We start from the raw sequence: 19653 nt of genomic DNA on the forward strand, positions 1-19653 counted from the left end.
TTTAGATCAATGAAAGGTCACTGAACTGGCATGGACTTTCTGGATTTTATTCAGAAAGGAATTGATATTTATATGAAGCATAACAATAGTCATCTTTTTAATTCACCCTTAGTTTTGACATGCTTGTCTACTATCTTCCTTTTGTGCTACTGGCCTTATTAATTTCTCACCAAAATGAGAAACCTATACCTGGGTTCTTTTTGCATATTGTTGCACACTGAAAGTCAGAGAAGATGTAATAGAACTGAATGTTCCTCCATGTAAAAATGACTGGTTATATATGAGTGTGTGCATATAGATAGATCAGGCTCTTAGTTCATCCTTCTCTGTGACCAAGATATTCTGTGTGTAGAAAATGGTTTAGGGAAACATATAAAGATCTGGGTCTTCTCATGGTTGCCAGGTGGTCAACATTTTACTTTTTTAAAAAATATATAATTTTTATTAAGAATTTAATTATAATAATAAAAATGAATACAAACTAAACTTAGAGAAAGAGAAGAGAATGGAAAGGAAGAAGAAAAAGTGCAGAAGAAAAAGAAAAAGAAAGAAGAAAAAGACAGAATAAAGAAAAAAAAAGAAATATATAAAGAAGTAATTTCCAACCATCATCACAACAAGTATAAATACATTTAATAACTCTTCACCCCTTATAAGGTTAAACAGATATCTTTTCATCCCATATCCCATCCCTTATCCATACAACATCAACTTTTCAATCTTGGTGTCAGCCAAAAGTCCATAAAGGGTTACCAGAACATTGGGGGAAAAAAGTCTTATTTTAACCTTGATCAAATAAACCAACTTTATATTCTTTCCTTTTACTTCTAACCATCTTAATCTTTAATTCAATTAGATATTGTCATAGGATTTGATTTCTCTTAATTCTTCTTTATCCCATCGCACAGATTTCTTCAAGACTTTAAGAAGCCTCTTTTGTAGATCCAATAAGAAAACATTTTCCAGGTCATTCTTTTGGTTTATCATTTGTATTTCCCTTTTAATTTTTAAATCTTCAGCCAGTTTCTTTTGTATATCCAGTAAAGTGTCCTTTTCCAAATCATTCTCTTGGCTTGTCATTTGTAGTTCTACATTCTGTACTTTCTGTGTCTTGTCAGATAAAATTTGTTCCACATCTGTAATTCCTTCATTAATATCTTTTAGACATAGTCTATCCATAAAAAAAGACATCATTACTGACAGTGTTGATATTGTAGTTACTAATTTCTGGCTCCATTCTTCAAAGATCTCCTTTAATATTTTCAATCTTATAACATTTTGTGTCATTTTGTAAGTCTATATATACATACATACATACATACATACATACATACATATATATATATATATATATATATATATATATAAAATCTCCACTCAATCATGACCGATTCTGCGGCGACTGCCTGGACAAGTCCCTGCAGTTTTCAAGGCAAGGTGTTTCGGAAGTGGTTTGCCATTGCCTCCTTCCTAGAGCAGAGCCCAGCTGGCAAGCGCAGGAGGCGGGGTTTCCGTTGCTTCGCGCCTTTTTCGGGCGTGCGCGGCTTCCGCGTTACTGGCAACTGCTCCCGTCTCCTGTGGAAGTGCCGCCAGCATTTTCCTCCCACCAGGGTGAGAGTACCCATTTATCTACTCACGTAGGTTTTCGAGCTGCTGAGTTGGCAGGAGCTGGGGAAGAAGCAGGAACTCACTCTGCTGCGCAGAGCTGGGCTCGAACCACTGAAGTGTCGACCATTTCTAGCCCGCAACTTTCAGTGTCATTAAGCCGCTGCGCCACTGCATCCTTTTAAGTCCCAATATTAACTGACATCAAGAACAGGCTTGTATTTTTTTTCTTCTGCTTAAAATCTTTAGTCCCCTCTAGTGTCCAGTTTCTAAAATCATCACATCTTTTGTTAAGATTACCAGAATAAGTCTGTTTCCTACGAGAAGTTGTTTTTATAATTAATTCCAAAATCTTATAGTGAAAGTGAATATTCCAAATTTATCTGGACTCTTAATCTATTTAATCAAAACCTTTTTTAGCTTTTTGCTGTTTATTTCAAATTCTTTAAGTTCTTAAGCTTATAATTAATTTTTCTTTTGTTCAGAGTCAAACATAAACTCACCTGATGAAGACTTTTCAAACTTGTTGTTCCAAAGGTCTCTAATAGCTTTAAGATGGTTAATAGGCAATTTCCAAAAGTGATTAGAAAATGAGGTTTGCAAACTTAGTGTCCTTTAAAAGGCTCTGCCCCTGTTGCAAGCAAGATGGCTGATCCCATTGTCTCCTGGTGCTCACACCCGCAGAAAACCACTGTCCTGCAGTCTCCTCATGAGGAGCAGCTGTCTGGAGCACATGTGGACAATCTCCCATCCTCTTCTTATTCGGAGAGGTTCCAAGGAACCAGTCTATTCACCGGTTCCTTGGTCCTTGCCGTGGTTGTTGGCTCTGCTTTCAGAGAGCTGTCTTCAGTTCGCCATACCTCCCCCAGAAGTCCATGGTCAACATTTTACTGATATTAACATAAAAGTAAAGAAAGCAAAAATCATGTTAATTGGTTTCACATATAATAGTAATTTTATTTTATTTTTAAATTTGTACTCCCTCCCAATACTCACATATATAAGATTGACTGCTCCATTAAATTCTTTTTTAAAATATAAACTTAAACTATAGGACTACTCATAAAACAACTACTATAACATTTATTACCTTTCAGAGATTATTTCTGAGCAAACAAACTGGAAATTTAACATCAATTGTGTAACAACCCAAGGTTTCAAAATATAGCAAACTAAAGTGATTTTCCATGACCTAGCTCTTAAACAATGTTTATAGAAGTGTTGTCTGCAGCTATCCCTACTTCACACATTTTTCCCCAGCCAGATTGCAAGTTTCTAAAGGGTGCAGTCTAGAACTAACTGAGCTGTAATTAACAGGTACCCCTCTCTGGCGATCTGATGTAGGATAGAGAGCTCAATGTCTTGCTAAAAGAGCTGATGTTGTGTCCTCCAGCGGGCAACCTTTTTGCTCCTGAGGTCTATTGGCAGTGGAGGTTGACGAAAGTACATGCAGGTAGTGGGTGTGTCTTGGACCTCCTTCTTTCTCTCACTTGGATGGATATTTTGTCAAATTTATTACTCTGTAGAAATTCTGAGTTGCCTTTTTTATGCTTTGCTTTTGTATTAGAAAAGATTACATACTAGGAATGTACAAAATAGACTCTTCTGGTGAACAGCTGGGCAGAGATTTTTAAAAGCCTCTGATGATTGTTGGGGCATCAATCCTTTAACCTGATAAAACTAACATAAGAAACCCAATCTGTTCTAGTCCTGGTTTGATGGTTTTCCAGAAATAAATCTTTTGTGTCAGAAAATGATTTGTGTCCCTAGAATTGTCCACAAACCACTTGTTGTCCAGGAAGTTTTATTTCCAAAAAACAACCAGATAATTCCTAGAATGACCACCCATCCACTCTCTTCTTTGCCTCCCACCCCAAATTAGCTCCACACTGATTATCCTTGAGACTCTGTCCCAGTGAGTCTCCATCCTGTCCTTTACTCTGATGAACTGTGGCAGAAAAGAGGCCTAGTGATATTTTTTGTGCTATTTTGTTTATATTTATATGATTGATTTATATAGCTGCCCATCTCACACAAGGGACTCTGGGTAGCTTACAAGATTATAATGCACAAACTCACCAAACATTACTTATGGCGCCTAAGAATAAACAGTGACCCCACTCACCATCAATGGTAACATAGCTTATCTATCCACCTGACTCAAATGCTTGAGTGAAACAGCTAGGTCTTCAATGCCTTGTGAAAGGTTAACAGGTCTGGGGACATCTAACTCTCCAGGGCAGGCGCTGCCACTGAGAAGGCATGACTCCTTCTCAACAACAAGATGACATTGTTTAAAGGCACCTGGAGCATGTCTTCTCCACTAGATCTGGTGGGGTGAGCAAAAACAATAGAAGAAAGGCAAATAGCCTGGCCCTGTGCCATGTATTTAATATGCTGTCTTTATCTGTTCCTTAGTCCATACCACAGGTTTTAAAGTAGTTTTTCTCCTCTGATCCAATATGAGAGTTATATCTGTCCCCAACCTGCTCCTTCAGGTTTTCCAATGGTGCACCCATCACTGCTCTGAGTCCATCTACCTTGCTGCTTGTTGGCCTCTTCTTCTCTTTCCTTCCACCTTTCCCAGCATTATAGACCTTAAGAAAGTCTTTGCATAATGTGTCCGAAATACAATAATTTGAGCTTGATCATTTATGCTTTGAGTGAGAACTCTGTGTTGATGTGTTCGATGATCCGTTGTTTGTTTTCTTGACTACCCATGGGTCTTCTCAGGAGTCTTCCACAACATCAATGTTCAAAAGCATGAATACTCTATCCTGCTTCTTCAAAGTCCAACGTTCATTTCTATAGAACATTACAGGGAAAACCATTGCCTGCACATTTCTGATCTTTGTTGATCAGCCACATCCCCACATCTGAATATCTTTTCCATGGCCTTCATTACTACTCTACCTAAGTGCTACTTCGCAACATATTCTTGACTGCTGATTCCTTTATTCTTTTGTTTGTGTGTGTGTGCGCCTTCAAGTCCGTTTTTGATTCCTGGCGACCTCCTAGACTAGTTCCTGCAGTTTTCTTGGCAAGGTTTTTCAGAAGTGGTTTGCCATTGCTTCCTTCCTAGGATTGAGAGAGAGTGACTGGCCCAAGGTCACCCAGCTGGCTTTGTGCCTAAGGCAGGACTAGAACTCATGGTCTCCCAGTTTCTAGCCTAATGCCTTAACTGCTACACCAAAAAACTGGCTCTCTTATTCTTTATAGTTGATCCTAAAAGATAGGAGATATCTGCCACTTCAATATCTTCATTGTCAATTTTAAGGATGGTTGCTATACCTGTTGTCATTAGTTTGGTCTTCTTTATATTTAATCTTACTCCCATTTTTTTCACTCTGCTCCTTGTCTTTCATTGTTGGAGCTTGCAGATTCTTTGCATTTTCAGCTATCAGAGTATGTAGTGTTGTCAGCACAGTGCAAGTAACTGATATTTCTTCCTTCAATTTTAAAATCACACCCTTCTAATCTAGCTTCCCTCAATGTATATTCCACATATGGGCATTTCACCATGATTTGTCTTCATTGTGTTTTCCTGACCAGTGTATAGTTTTGCATGAGGATAATGTGATGCTCTGGAATTCCCATTTTTCTAAGCACATTCCACAGCTTGGCATGATCAACACAATCAACGGCCTTTGTATCATAAAAAAGTACTCTTTTTTTGTATGTTTTATATTCTTTTGTTTCTCAATTATCCAGCATGCATCAGTAATAATGTCTCATGTTTCTCAGCCTTTTCCAAAGCCAACTTGAACATCTGGCATCCATGTAAGACTCTAATCTGCGTTGGATGATACTAAGAATTATTTTGCTAGCATGTGAAATTTAGGATATTGCATGACAGTTTGCACACTCTGTCAAGTCTCCTTTCTTTGGTATTGGTATGTAGATTGACCTGTATTGTTCTCCGGACTTGCTGGCATAGCTTAGTTAGAACCTTTACTGATTCTTCTTCTATTGCTTGCCATATTTTTGTAGATATTCCACCAATTTCTGTAGCCTTCTGATTTGGTAATGACCAGAATGATGAACTAATTTCATCCTTTAGTACTAGAGGTTCTTGAAAGTAGGGAATATCTTCTAAGGTATCTTGGATATTGACATCTCCCCTGTACAGAATTTCAATATACTTCTTCCACCTTTGAATCAGTTACTATCTGTCTGTGAGTGTCCTTCAGCACACCAATTTAAGGTTGGAACCTCCTTTTGAGCTCAGAGATCTTTTAGAAGACTTTCCTTGTCTTCCATGTCTGTTTCCATCAATGTCTTTACAGATGTTGTTGTAGTACTGCTTGTTGTCTGTTCTAGAGCTCTCTGAAATCCTTTATAAAGTTCCTTCCTGTGACTTTTGTCTCTCTCGGCTTTGACTTCTCTTTTCTTCTTGGCAATCTCCACAGTTTGTTCTGACAATCAATATGCTTCATTCTTGATCTTTGGCAGTCTCTTTTCATATTCATCCTTAATTACTTCTTTTGGTTCATTCCACAGTTTCTCTGGTTATTAATCATTGAGGTTTGGGACTTCCAATATTCCTCCTTAATATTTCCAGCTTTGGCATTCCAGTCTTTAACCACAAGCAGCACATTCATGTGGTTTTCTTGATAAAATGCAGGAGTGCTTTATCATTGCCTTCTCCCACTCTGTATGAAATGATGCCTTTGCCATTGTCACTAAAGTGATCATCCACCTTCAACACCTTCCTGTATCACTACTGCCCAATATAGGTATATGTTAGCTTTAGCTGGGATTACCTTCATGCCTTGGGTGATCCTGCTGAGATTATATACCCTGGGCATATACACCTGGCATTCTTTGCTCATCTCTCCTAGGAACACCTCACCCCCCACCACAATGAGGCAGCACAGTGGGACATATATAGGGAATAGGATCAGCAATTACCAAAACAGTGAACAGATGGAAAATTGTCTCTTCTTTATAAAAGTGGGGATGTCCGGTACCTTACATAGAAAAAGCTGAGGAAAACTGAGATTTGCTACTTGAATTGCCTATATGTGTGTCTCACTTGAAAACAGAATACTCACCAGAATTCTTTGCTGTAACATTTACCTTTTTTTTAATGAAGACTATTTATCAGAGCTCTTGGATTCTTGCTCTTTGGATTGTTTTCAGTCCTGATTACCTGGAGGAGGATCTGAAATCCTGACATAATTTTTACCAAAGACACAAACTGGCACATTTCACTGAACATTCTGCTACTGATATCAGGTGATTCTTGGAAGATGAGATCAGCCCAGCTTCAACTGCCATGTTAGGCTGATGTAGCCCACTTCCCTCCAGTCCCTGAGCAATGTCCTTCAGAATCATTATGGCTTGGCCAACAGGTGAATCTGGCTCCTTTTCGTTTAGTACTGTATTGGTATACTGTAGTACTAAATCTATGTTCTTTTTCAATAAACATAATTTAATGGTTTTTGGAAAGTGGAAAATCCACTAGAAAATCTACTGGTCTGGCCATCTGTCAGAAATTGCCTTCTCCACAGCCCATGTTAAAGAGAAAAATTGGTGGATTTATTTTATGTTATTTTTAGAGCTGGTGATATTTAGTAAAAGCAGAGTGCAACAAAGCTGAGAGAATCCATCAATCCTTGTATTTAAATGTACCATGTACATTGTAGATATGGACAGCACCATTTGCAGCATTATGCTTGTCGCAGAATTGGGATCCCCACTGGGGGCAACAAATTTAATGCAGTATAATTTTTGCCTGGCTCAGGAATGGTGGACAGCATTTTAACTCAGCCATGAAGAAGAGTCTATAATTTTCACTTTTGCTCTGCAGTATCTCTGAGAGAGAAGAAATTGGGACCACAACATTTATTTATGTAAAGCAGTTGTATTCTATCTATTCCTTCAATTCAGGCAGCTTACAATTGTAAAAATAGAAGACAGGTAAAAACCATCACTGCTTCTGATATTTCTACTATCTAAAACAAATAGACATTTTTCATTAAATGGTCCCAAAATAAGTTCTTTCTGAATCGAATTTGACAAACTCAATGTGGTACATAAATTAGGCATCATTCTTTAAAAAGCACACATTTATAAATCATCACTGTCAGTATATGGTGGCTCATTAAAGTCTATAATTTAATTCAGACTGATCTGGGAATACACTTAACTGAAAACAATTAGATTTATTTCTGAGTAGTCATATACAAGTTTGTAATATGGTTATTTTTATGGCATAAACTTCCATGGATTAAAGCTCATCTCATGAATTCCGTAAAATGTTACTCTAAGCATAGAGCAGTGATGCAAGTAAATAATTTAAAACCTTTGGACCATAAGGGTCTGAAGGTAATCATGATGATGAAGAAATAGCACAAGCATGGTAACATGTCATTTAAGGAGGGATAAAAATCTAATAATAATAATAACAACAACAACAACAACAAAAACCCTGATCTTTTAGTCCTGACTCATTCGATGCAAGTATGTTAAGTCACAGGCTTTGAATCATGTCACAACACATTATATCATCTGCCTCCCTGCCCTCCTCAGATGCTTATTTTATATTGCTTGGGAATAAGTATTATTTTGTTGTAAAAAACAATATATAAAGTAAAAATATAAAAATGAGACATATAGCTGTATACAAGTCCAGCTGGCTGCCTAGCTGCCCCCAAATAAATAAATCTGTAATTATAGCATGTTGTAGTAAGTAGTGTGAGAAGGCAGGGAGAAGTGAGGGCCTCAAACGAACCATGTTTGCTAGGGGAGAGCGCTGTGCATCATGGGGCAGCCTGGGGGGGGTGGCAGGAGGGAGAAAATACTGTAGGCAGGAGGCACGGCACCAGAGTGAAGAGAAATGGCAGGGGGCGGCTGTTGGGTCAAGTGGGGATTAGGAAGTGTGTATTGCGCTGATTGAATTAGGAAAGTGGAATGTCTGCGGTTTTGCGGTTAATTAGCAGTGCTCCGGGGCGGTAAAAAGGGTGAGATTGTAAGCCAAGCCCTCTTAGGAGGGGGACGACAGATAGGGGGTATAAAAACCTGTCAGACCTTGTTTCGGGGTTCCTCCATTGCTGCGGGAGGGACCCACCTTTGCAAACGTGCCCAATTAAAAAAACTTCTGTCTACTGGACAACCAAACCCGTGTCTGTCGTTTTCTGACAGTAGCAACAGTCCTGTTGGGTGATGGTATGCCAATGTCAGCCCATTATTCCACCCAAGGCCTATTTGCTGGTTCCCTTATTGCCTATTGCTCTCTGAATGGTCATTTGTGGGTCCACCCCAACCTACACCCCTGGCTGGCAGACAGCATGTCCTATCATATGCTAAAGTAACACTAGTTTCAGTTTAGATATGTGAATGTGTGTCTCTCTTCATTTAGTCCCATTGCAGAAGAAATGTACTTAATTTCCATATATGATTAAGGACAACTGCAGTGTGCTTCACCGTTTTGCAATCAAGCAGCTTCGGATATAATTTGTTCTTTTTTTAGAATCTTTAAAAGGAATAGGAAAAAAAAGTGGTTAAACTCAGTTTTAGAAAATTCCCTTCTTTCTAGCACCAATTATTTGATGTATTTAGCACACACACATATATATGTAATATACAAACACTCTGTGGTAGTAACTGAGTAGGCAACTCCTTGCAGCAGTGTGTCACGGGACAAGGAACAGCTACTCAGCTCTTCGCGAAAACGGAGCTTTTCAGTTGAACTGGGACTCTCCTTTCTCCACCCTTCCCAAACCACGACAGAGTACACGCCGCTTCACGTCGCTTAGCATTTGGATTCCGGAGAGTCTTCCCAAAGCTCTTTTGGCGGAGCGCCGGCGGAACTGTAAGTATGGCTCGCAGTTGCCGCCCGGTCATTTGTTGATGTCTCCCTGGCCAGATTGCCTTACCCTAACTACCTCCGTTCGCGCGGTTGCCAGGGTAACAGAGACCTTGGAGAGGCAGAGCAGCAGCAGACGACCGTTGTTATTGTGAAGCAGGCCTGTGAGCAAGATGGTGAGGGCCAGGAGGAGTCGGATAATGATAGATTAAGCGGCTTTTCTAAAGACATGGGAGGGCGAGAAAGACTGGTAGAGTCCTATTCGCTTTACCTGTTTTTACTTTCATCGCTTTTTGCAGATGCTCTCACGGCTGAAACCCGCTGTTGGAGGCGGGCCTCAATCAGCGGATAAGCGCAGAAAGAAAGGCAAACGGCTGCCGCAGCTGGAAGATTTGTTAACTCAGCGAGATTTCACTGGGGCCATTGCCCTTTTAGAGGTACTAGGGATACATCTGGGGAATGCAGCGGGACGAGGGTTCTGCAAGTCAGTTGCTATGGCCGCTTCTGGATTGTTGGCGAGCATGAGTATATTTAAGACTTCTCCTGTGTTCGGTAAGCAGATGATCGGAGCAGATCAATGCTTAAGAAAAAAGAGAAGGGTGTCCATCCATCCACCCTCTTGTTACTTTCATCATTTCAGACTGAGAACATCCCTGCTTTTTGCTTCTTTGATTTTCTAGGGTGGCAAATACCACCTCTGGAAAATTGAAGGTAAATCTAGAGTCTAAACTACTTTATGCAGTGGCCCAGGATAATCCCCAGATTACAATTTATTCTCCACAGTATAGATTAAATGTAGTCATCATAGTTGATGAGTAGACTTATGATGACCTATTAGCTGTGATAAGAAATCTACTGTTTTGTGGTATCTAAATCACAAGACTATGAATATGATAGACTATAATGACTTTGCTTTATCAGTTTAGGAATTAGGATTTTATATTAACCATCTTAGTTTTGTGGAGGAAGTAAGATAAACTGCTTGTTCACACTGTGATTTATTATGCCAACATTCCTGGTTTATCATGTGTGAACATGGCCATAGGCTAATAGTGGCAAAGTCTTAGCAAGAAATAAGTTTGTAGAACAATGCAGCAGAAGCAGTATTATCTTACTAACTGGAACACGAATGAGCAGCATGCTCATATGGATGGTTTAGTGTGGTTTCTGAATGAGAGAATATGATTATTGTACCTGAACAAATTAGGATTAATTTTATTTAGTTTATTAGTCTATAAATTCTTGTCTGGTTTTGTAGAGTATAATTCCAGGGTTGATACATTGAGATGCAAGTATGAAAGAGCCGAGTTTGGATCATGAATCACTGTGTGTTTGCCATCACTTCTTGACCACAGTAGTTACATGCAGACACCTATGGGTAGTCAAATTACAATGCTGTTGCCTTTTTAAAAACCTGCATGTGCAAAGAGAAAAGGAAAGTTGGAGTATTGCAACCAGCCTGCAGCTCACTCATATTGTGGTTTAATGAGCTAGGATACCTGACTTTATCATTATGAATAAATGGACTCTGTACATATTTTTATAACTGACAGTGACAAATAGACTGATTTTTATGGAGATGCTATGACCTTAATATCGTCATAGAGAAAATCTGTGTGGTTGCTAAGTCAACATTGACTTGATGGCACATCATATTCATGATCACCTTAATACATTTCTACCTGCCAGTCATAAAAACTGGCTATCTAAATATTTTTAAACATTTAATTACATAACTTAAATTCAAGCCCTTCTTTTATACATGCACATCATATATACAGCGACTTTTGAAAGTGTATAAATTAAAGCTCTGTCACTGCCTAAAAGATTAGATTTATGTATCTATATCATATGGCTGCAATCTATGAACTTACTTTAAAATAATTAGAAATTACATGAACTTGGTCACAATTGGGTATCACTTTAATTTTATTTGCCTTCTTTCCAAGTTTAAGCGTCAGGTTGGGGAACAGGAGGAAGATGCAGACCTCTGGATTGGATATTGTGCTTTCCATTTGGGTGACTACAAGAGAGCACTGGAGGTGAGGTAGTGCTGTTTCCTCTTGAAAAGGAGGATGTTATTTTAAATTTGTAAGATTGAGAAGCAGTTAAATGTGTCTCAAAGTAATATAAAAGCAAAAGGACTGACTAATATTTTGTGTCTAGAAATCTAGTGACTAAATGTTATATTGTTTATTATTTTGACTAATTTACAAAGCATAAAGTATTAACTTTATGATCTATTTTTCAAAATCTATGCATGAGGAAAATATATTTCTTGATATAAAATCATTTTGGAAGAAAATGTAACTAATTTACACATGACCTATGTCTCTAACATCGTTCCTCAAATTTACCATCAGTGAAAAATGAAATGTAATACTGTAATGTATCAAATGTTTATTCTCACAGACCAAAATAAATAAGATAAAATATCAGAATGAAGTATTTAAAACATTTGCATCTATTTGAAGTCATGTTGTTTAATTATTGTAGAAGAAAACTGTAATAATACAAATTAGGGCTGTGCAAAGCACTTAAACAGATGTTTTGCAAAGCACATTGTTATGAGCAAAGTTTTCCTCCTTAAAATGCAGAGGTAGTAGCATCTTCCAGAAAGCTCCATACAACTCTTTTGAGGGGATTTCCAGGTTCACTATGCATGTGCATGCACATAAAACATTTCCATTATTACTTCCAACAGGGCAAAACTGCTGTACGTGCACACACTTGCAGAAGTGGCCTGGGGAAGCCCTGAAAGCAGTTGCAATGAAAAGGATGCAGCTTTCTCAATGTTTTGATGACAGCTGAAATATGAAGTCTGCATTGGATAGAATTAGTCACTTCTGTTTATACTTCTTACTTATTTACAGTTCTTATGTGCTCTGACTGGGTTACAAGAAGAAATAAAGCAAGCATAAATTTGTCTGTGATGGTTAAGCAAGGCTGTATCAAAAATTGTTATTTATTTAAGGAGTATGAGGATTTAACCAAGGGATCTGCCTGCAACCCTGATGTGTGGGTGAATCTAGCATGCACTTACTTCTTCCTGGGAATGTATACACAAGCTGAACAGGCTGCTTTGAAAGGTGAGTCAGGTAATTGAGGCTGCTTTTTAAAATATATGTTTACTGGCAATAAAATCCAGTGAACTTATTGGAACTGAATAGGGGCATTGGTTACACTGTGAAAATGATGCATATGAATTAATTAATTAGTTTGAAAACCTAGGTATTCTTATTAATTTTGCTTTCAGCTCCCAAGAGTAGACTTCAGAATCGTCTGTTGTTCCATCTAGCACACAAGGTATGTATATTTTAAATTTCAAAACATTGGATCAAATTTAGAAGCATTTGAGATATTTTGAAATTCAGTTCCCATCACTTCCTCAAATTTTATTTAAAATCTTATAAATACCCATCGTGCTATTCCTTTTCAGAGTAAGCGGTGTTATGTAAGGTGCTGAAAAAAAGGAAGCAAAACAAATTGGAGACGAGTCGATAAGAGGAAAAGGAAAGACACCTAACTAAATCTAGTTGACACCAACACCATTTGCTATACCGCTCTGTACCATGGAGATTCTGTTACAATTTATTTTATTTTGGTCAGCTTATATATATATACATACTCATGCTATTCTGAGCTGGATTGCCACTTCATGAACAAAATACAATAATATTTTACACCTTCAGCCTTACCATTTAATTTCTGGAAGGCTTGTTTAAGTGAGAAAAAAGTTCTCTTGACTATATAGAGTGCTGAAATGAAGAGCTGAAGTACTAAGTATGCACAGAAGCCAAAGCCTGAAAGTTACATGGTAAGAAGAATTAAGATAACTAAGCAACAGATGATCCTTTGGCAGATTGCCTGGAGTCAGTGGAAAAAGAATTGGTTTCTAATGAAAAGTGGTGGAGGCTCAAGAAAAATATGGTTAAAATATTGTTTTCAGCAGACTGAAAGTATTAGTATGTAAGGCATCCATATCTCTCTCTCTTTTAATTAAATCACATTGTCTTCTTAGTTTGGTGATGAGAAGAAACTGATGAGCTTCCATCAGAATTTGCAGGATATAACAGAAGACCAGCTTAGTCTAGCATCTATACACTACATGCGATCTCATTATCAAGAAGCTATTGATATCTACAAACGCATACTACTTGATAACAGGTTGAGTCAACTTCTCTCTTTATCTGTTTAACATGTTATCGATTACAGTAGTTCATTTTCTCAATTGAATTCTATAATAGAATTGAGAAAATTCTTGTGAATTGTCACAGGTTCATTTAATATCCAAGGGTAGATTACCCAGACTCACCAAGATATTCCCAATGAGACACTGCACCCACAGACTTTTCTCTCCCTTTTTTATATTGGGGTTTCTTTATAAAACCAATATTCACAGTACAAAATGTTCTTGTTTCTACCCAGGTGTTCCACTAATACAGTTTTCACCTAACCTATATTTCTATCGCTCAACTTACTATTATACTACTCTACCTATTAACCACTACTGCTATCCCTAGAATATATATTACTATTCCCAGGTACCCATGCTCCTTTAAAAGGACAATGCTCCTGGCCTTTCCACAAACCTTGACTGCTGCTCTCTCCCTTGCTTCCTTTTGCCTCTCTTCTATACACCCAGCACACTACCACACCACCACCACACCCAGCTGTTCCAAACACAAAGCTTTTTAAACAATCTCTCCCCCGTCTGGACACGGAAGTGCTTTAGAATTAAAGGGGAAGGTATCCAATTTCAGTTGCCTACACTCTTGTTACAACCCATCCTTCCACATGAATCAATGTGATTTGTTTACTTGTGTGTATCTATGAGCATGTATGAGAATGCAGAAGAACAGATTTAGAAGAGAGCATTAAAAAAAACCTGCAGTTTTTAATTTAAAAGTAGAAAACAGAAAAATAGCTGGATCAGATCAAGATCTATTTTAATCCAGCGATATGTTTATCACAGCGACCAACCAGATCCCTCTAAGGTGCTCACAAGTAGGAGATGAAGACAAGCACCTCTCTTGCTATTGTTCCCTTTCAGTTTGTATTTGGAGGCTTGCAGCCCCTTACTGAAACATTGAACACTGAGTCCTCAAGCCTAATAGCTCTTGATAGATGTATTCTTCATGAGTTTATCCTCTTTTAAAGCAATTCAAACTAATGGCCATCCCTATGTCTTGTGTTACTGAATTTCACAAACCGATTATGCATTGTATGAAAAAATGCTTTCTTTTGTCTGTTCCAAATCTTCCAGTCAACTTCTTTGAAGTCTCCCGATCCTAGTGTTTTGAAAGAGAGAAACATCTTCCTGTCTATTCTCTCTGCTCTGCATGATTTTATATACCTTGATTGAATTCCCATTCAGTTACTTTTTCTTCAAGCTAAGAGCCCCAAACAAAGATATTTGAGCCCTTTGATTGCTTTCTTCCACACTTTTTCCAACACTATTGCATTATTTTTCAAGTGAGACCAGAACTGTACATAGTACTTCAAAGGTGTTCAGCTACAACGGGGAGACCTAGGATCAAGTCCATCCTCAACCATGGTGTGACAGAGATCCAGGGTTGGGAGAAATAACCATCCTTTTCCTGCGCCAACTTATCATCCTGCAGCATCTTACACTCTCTCTTCATGTGGCCCTCTTCACCACACCGATAGCACATTAACTTAGACATCGCTGGCTTGGAGAAACTCAGTCTGGGGCTTGGGTGCGCCGCTCCTCCTGCGCTCCTCAAGTGGCTTCGCTCCCCTTTCTCTCAGCTCCCTCTCCTCTCTCTTCCTCCTTCCTTATCTTGCTTGTAGTAAAAGATGCTTCTAGGTTGCCAACTCTTCCCCTTTTCCCTCACCCTTCTCTGTTCATATTGAGGTTCCTGGGCTTTCCGTTTGTCCAACCGGTCAGCAAATTCAGCAATCTCTGAGGCATCCTCCACATTTCTAGCATGTACTAGTTTCATCACTTCCTCGGGCAAATACGAAAAAAACTTCTCTTTCAGCATGAGATGTTTTGCCCCTTCCACAGAGCAGACTTCAGCTTTACTAAATAATAGTCCCAGCAGCCTGTCCTGTCTGTTTACAAACTCTACCCAAGATTCACCGGGTCTCCTCTCTTCCACCTTCCACTCCCTCCTCACCTGGTCTTCAGTTTTCCCAAACATTCTCAGTGCCAGTCTCTTGAAGGCTGGGAAGTCAAGGGCTTGCTCAATCAGGACTTCGGAGAGTAGCTGCAACAGCTTTCCCAATGCCACACTTCACAGGTGTTTCATCTTTTCCCAATCTGGTACATCATAATCAAGACATGAAACTTCAAATACCCTAAAATACATGTTAATATCTTGGTCATCCTGATACACAGGGAACTTGGGTTTCTGAATGGCCCTCATCTCTGGATTTAACATCCTGCCTCTCCCCATTATCAGCCTTCTTTCCACTCCCCTCTCTTCCTCCTGGTCTTCATCTCTGTCTTCCTTGGAGTCCATACTCCCCATGGACTTCTTTCCTCCTTCCACCATAAGGGGTTTACTCTGCCTTACCATCTTCTTGCTGACCACAATATTTTCCATTTGTTTCTCCAACTCCATCTCAGCATCCATTTTATCTCTTTGCGAAAACTGCATTAGTAACAGCTCCTGCTTCCTTTCCTTTTTACGTGCCATCTTTCTTGCGATGCACAAACCAGGTTTATCCCACACAGCTAGCCACCATGTGACAGATACCCACGGGGGTGAAGTATCCATAGTTCATTCTCCCTCTCTGGGTTCTTTCATTTCTGGTTGTGTGCAATCATGATGACAGAATAACTCAGGAAGCAAGTAGAAAGTTTTCAATGAAGGCTTTACTTAATGCTCAAAAGGATTATGGTAAAGCAAGCTGCAAATTAAAAATCACTCCATAGGAGCAAACAATCAACATATAGAAGTAAAAGCAGGGTTATGAACCCTCTTCACCTAAGTAGCCTTAAGTAAATGTACTTTGGTGGCGAGAGGAGTAGACAGAGAAACTTCCCTTCACACGGCCAAGGAAAGGCTTGAGACTGCAGCTTTCTCAAGTGACCTGTTTTAAGGCAAACCAGCAACAATCTGAGGTAGACATTCACTTCACCAACCCCGCACCCTTCCTTTTCACTCCTCCAGGGCTAATCTTAAATACCGTTCCCAGATTGGCCTCCACCCCTCTCCACAGGTGTTAACAATTTAGAGCCCCGCTTAGAATTACTTAACACAGTTTGTAAAGGTTACAATGCAGGATACAAACTGGGGCTCTTTCCCTCAATCTTATCTAGTTACAAAGGTTTTTTTTACTCTCTAACACCTAAAGTTTATTTCTCCAGCTGGTCATAAATGCCTTGTCCACATCACATTGAAGTGGGAGTCTGGAAGCTTCTTTCACCTACTACAGAGAACAGGGAAATATGCAAAAGGATGGTTATTTCTCCCAACCCTGGATCTCTGTCACACATGGAGACTCACTCCATTCTCAGTCTGTCCAACTTATTTTATGTGGTTGTTTTTGTGAAGAAAACATTGGAAGAAAGAGTGCTGTTTGCCACCTTCAGTCTCTGAAGAGAGCCATTTATTTATTTGTCAAATAAATGTTGGCAGATTGATTTTCAGTCCCTTTCCTAATGAGATCTGGCATGGAATTTGCCTTTTTCACAGCTGCTGCACACTTCAGTGGAATCTCCTCTATGATTCCAAGTTGTTTTTCTTGATTAATTAGAACAGCTTAATACTGATGTATACTGCAGTGTTGTGATGGAATGGTGTGGTGCAGGCTGTGCTCGGGGAGATAAGCATTTCCTTAGCCCCCAGCAGGAGCTTGGGAAGGTTAAGAAGATGAGACTGGCACCACCCTAAGGAATTCTCGGTGTTTGCTTGCTGGCTTGAGAAGTTTAGATTCAGTCTGGCAGGATTCTGTCTTATGGTTGGAAGCTAATAAAAGCTATCGAACTAGACCTGTACTGTCTCGTGGAGTTCTTTGGACTGAACCTGACAAGTGTCCATGATGTTTTTCTGACAACATTTCTATTACTTTTTTAAACAAATGTAAAATTATATACCCAGGATTCTAGGCAATGATCTTAGTGTCCCATTAGCTGAGAATTTCTTGCCTATACCACAGTTTTTAGGATCAGGAATGTATTAATGTCTCATACCATTCTGCTGCTAACTGAACTTGTGTTGAAGGGAGCTGGATATTTTGGGTATTGCTTTTATATTTACATTTATATACTGTTTTTTTCTTTCTGAGTTTTATGTCACTGAAACTTAGCTGTATTTCATAAAGCAGTAGTTATTTGAAGTAACATTAATATGTTGATGAACTCTGATTTGGCAGGGAATATATGGCCCTCAATGTATATGTGGCCTTGTGTTACTACAAGTTGGATTACTATGATGTCTCTCAAGAGGTGCTAGCTGTTTACCTTCAACAGGTTCCTGATAGTACCATTGCTCTTAACTTAAAGGCTTGTAATCATTTCCGACTCTACAATGGGAAAGCTGCTGAGGTATTTTGTTACAATATTTTTATTTCCCAAATCATTTCCTCAATACAAGTTTAAATTTTGCTATAATATTTCAATATCTGTTCTTGAGAAGTGCAAATTCTTTGCAGTTTGTGTATTGCTATTTCTATTTTTCCTGGTACATGTACAGAGTTCATATTTTAATCTTATAGTATTTGGTATATTCATTTAAGCAAAATGTTTATTCCCTTGGTTACCACTGTTAATAATGTGACCTATTGTCTATTTTTTAAAAATTTCTTTAAAACTATAAGGCAGAGCTTAAGAGTTTGATGGACAGTGCTTCAACATCATTTGAATTTGCTAAAGAGCTCATTAAGCACAACCTGGTAAGTAGCAATGGAGTAGCTCATATAATGTGACTTATTCATATCATACACATGATCAAAGTACTGTTTTGTCAACTAGTCCAGAAGAGTAACTTATTGGTTGGGAATGAGCTGTAAAAGTTGCACTTATATTCACAGAAGAGTTCCTGAAAAAGAGTGGCAGATTTGGGAAAGGGAAGTGGGATCGATGGAGAGAATATAATGTTTCACATTTTTATGGTAATGCTAAATATTATATATTTTTTCATAAGTCTTTGATTTTGATTTTGTTTACTTTGATTATCATATTCCCTACTATTATTCATGCATAATCATTAGCCTATCCCTGACTTTGAGGTCTTTTCCTATTATGTTCAAACATTATCGCTTTCAAAAGCCTTCCTGTGACCTATACCCTCCAGTTTCTCTTCTTGCAGTTTGCCTCCAGATGCTGTTAACTCTGTAAACTTGATTTTTTTCTTTTGTATTATGATTTTGGTTTATGATCTGGTTTTCACCCCAAATTAACTTTCTTCACAAACCAAAATAATTTAAAAGTATTTTTGTTTATTCCATGCACAATTCTTCTTTATATCTCTTTTTTAGCTTCTCATGCCCTTCCATGCACATTGCTAACATCTTATCCTTCAATTACCAGATGTTTTACACTTTATTTCTCTACTAATGACTTTTACTTCTCTAAATCTATATCTTCAGGTGTCAGATAATATTCTTGCTCTCTGCGAGTTCTGCTTTTTCATCCTTGTTGTTTGAAACTCCCTTGTCTCACAAAAAATATACCTGATGTCACCTCTTTCCCTTCGTCCTCAAAATCCATGTTTTCAGCAAGGTCTTGTGCTTAATTTTTCATTCTCTTAGCAACTGTATCCAAGTTTTTAGTATGTATACATAATGGCTGTGTATGAAACTAAGTAAGGTGCTGTATATATTGATAGTATTAAATAAATAATAATAAAGGTGTCACTATGAATTCTACTGGGGTAAATGTTTATTCTGTAAAGTACAAAAGCAATGGAGTAATAAGTGACATATTTTCATGGATCATGATAAACTGCCACTTCCTAGTCCAATAAATAATATATTTAAAACATGTACAAGGTAACATTGTAACTTGTTTGCCACAATATTGATACAGTGAGTAATTCTGTTTACAGGTGGTATTCCGAGGAGGGGAAGGATCTCTCCAAGTACTCCCTCCCCTGGTTGATGTTATTCCTGAAGCTAGACTGAATCTAGTCATTTACTATCTTCGACAAGGTTTAAAAAAATCTGTATACCTCATTTTACTTTTCACAACTTCTAGTGATTCTTTTCTACCAAATAGAGGATGTATGTATTTTGTTTTGGGGATGCAGTTGCTTACTAATTTTTAT

General features: G+C 38.3%; 1 protein-coding gene across 2 annotated transcripts in view; it reads left to right on the forward strand.

The window, feature by feature from the left end:
• The first annotated feature begins 9333 nt into the window (after positions 1-9333).
• The window catches only part of IFT56 (intraflagellar transport 56), a 41162-nt gene continuing 30842 nt past the window's right edge, over positions 9334-19653 (forward strand). The window contains exons 1-9 of one of the 2 annotated variants that reach the window (XM_088141945.1): positions 9334-9421; positions 9715-9852; positions 11365-11457; positions 12390-12504; positions 12672-12721; positions 13437-13582; positions 17762-17933; positions 18206-18280; positions 19435-19537. In XM_088141945.1, coding sequence (XP_087998071.1) covers positions 9715-9852; positions 11365-11457; positions 12390-12504; positions 12672-12721; positions 13437-13582; positions 17762-17933; positions 18206-18280; positions 19435-19537 — 892 coding nt within the window. In that variant the 5' untranslated portion in view covers positions 9334-9421. The other variant, XM_088141944.1, reaches the window with a different exon arrangement.

Source organism: Python bivittatus, unplaced genomic scaffold (assembly GCF_059951505.1).
Source record: "Python bivittatus isolate LINGU-HERP-01145 unplaced genomic scaffold, Pbiv_v1 ctg000330_np1212, whole genome shotgun sequence".
Classification (NCBI taxonomy): Eukaryota; Metazoa; Chordata; class Lepidosauria; order Squamata; family Pythonidae; genus Python; species Python bivittatus.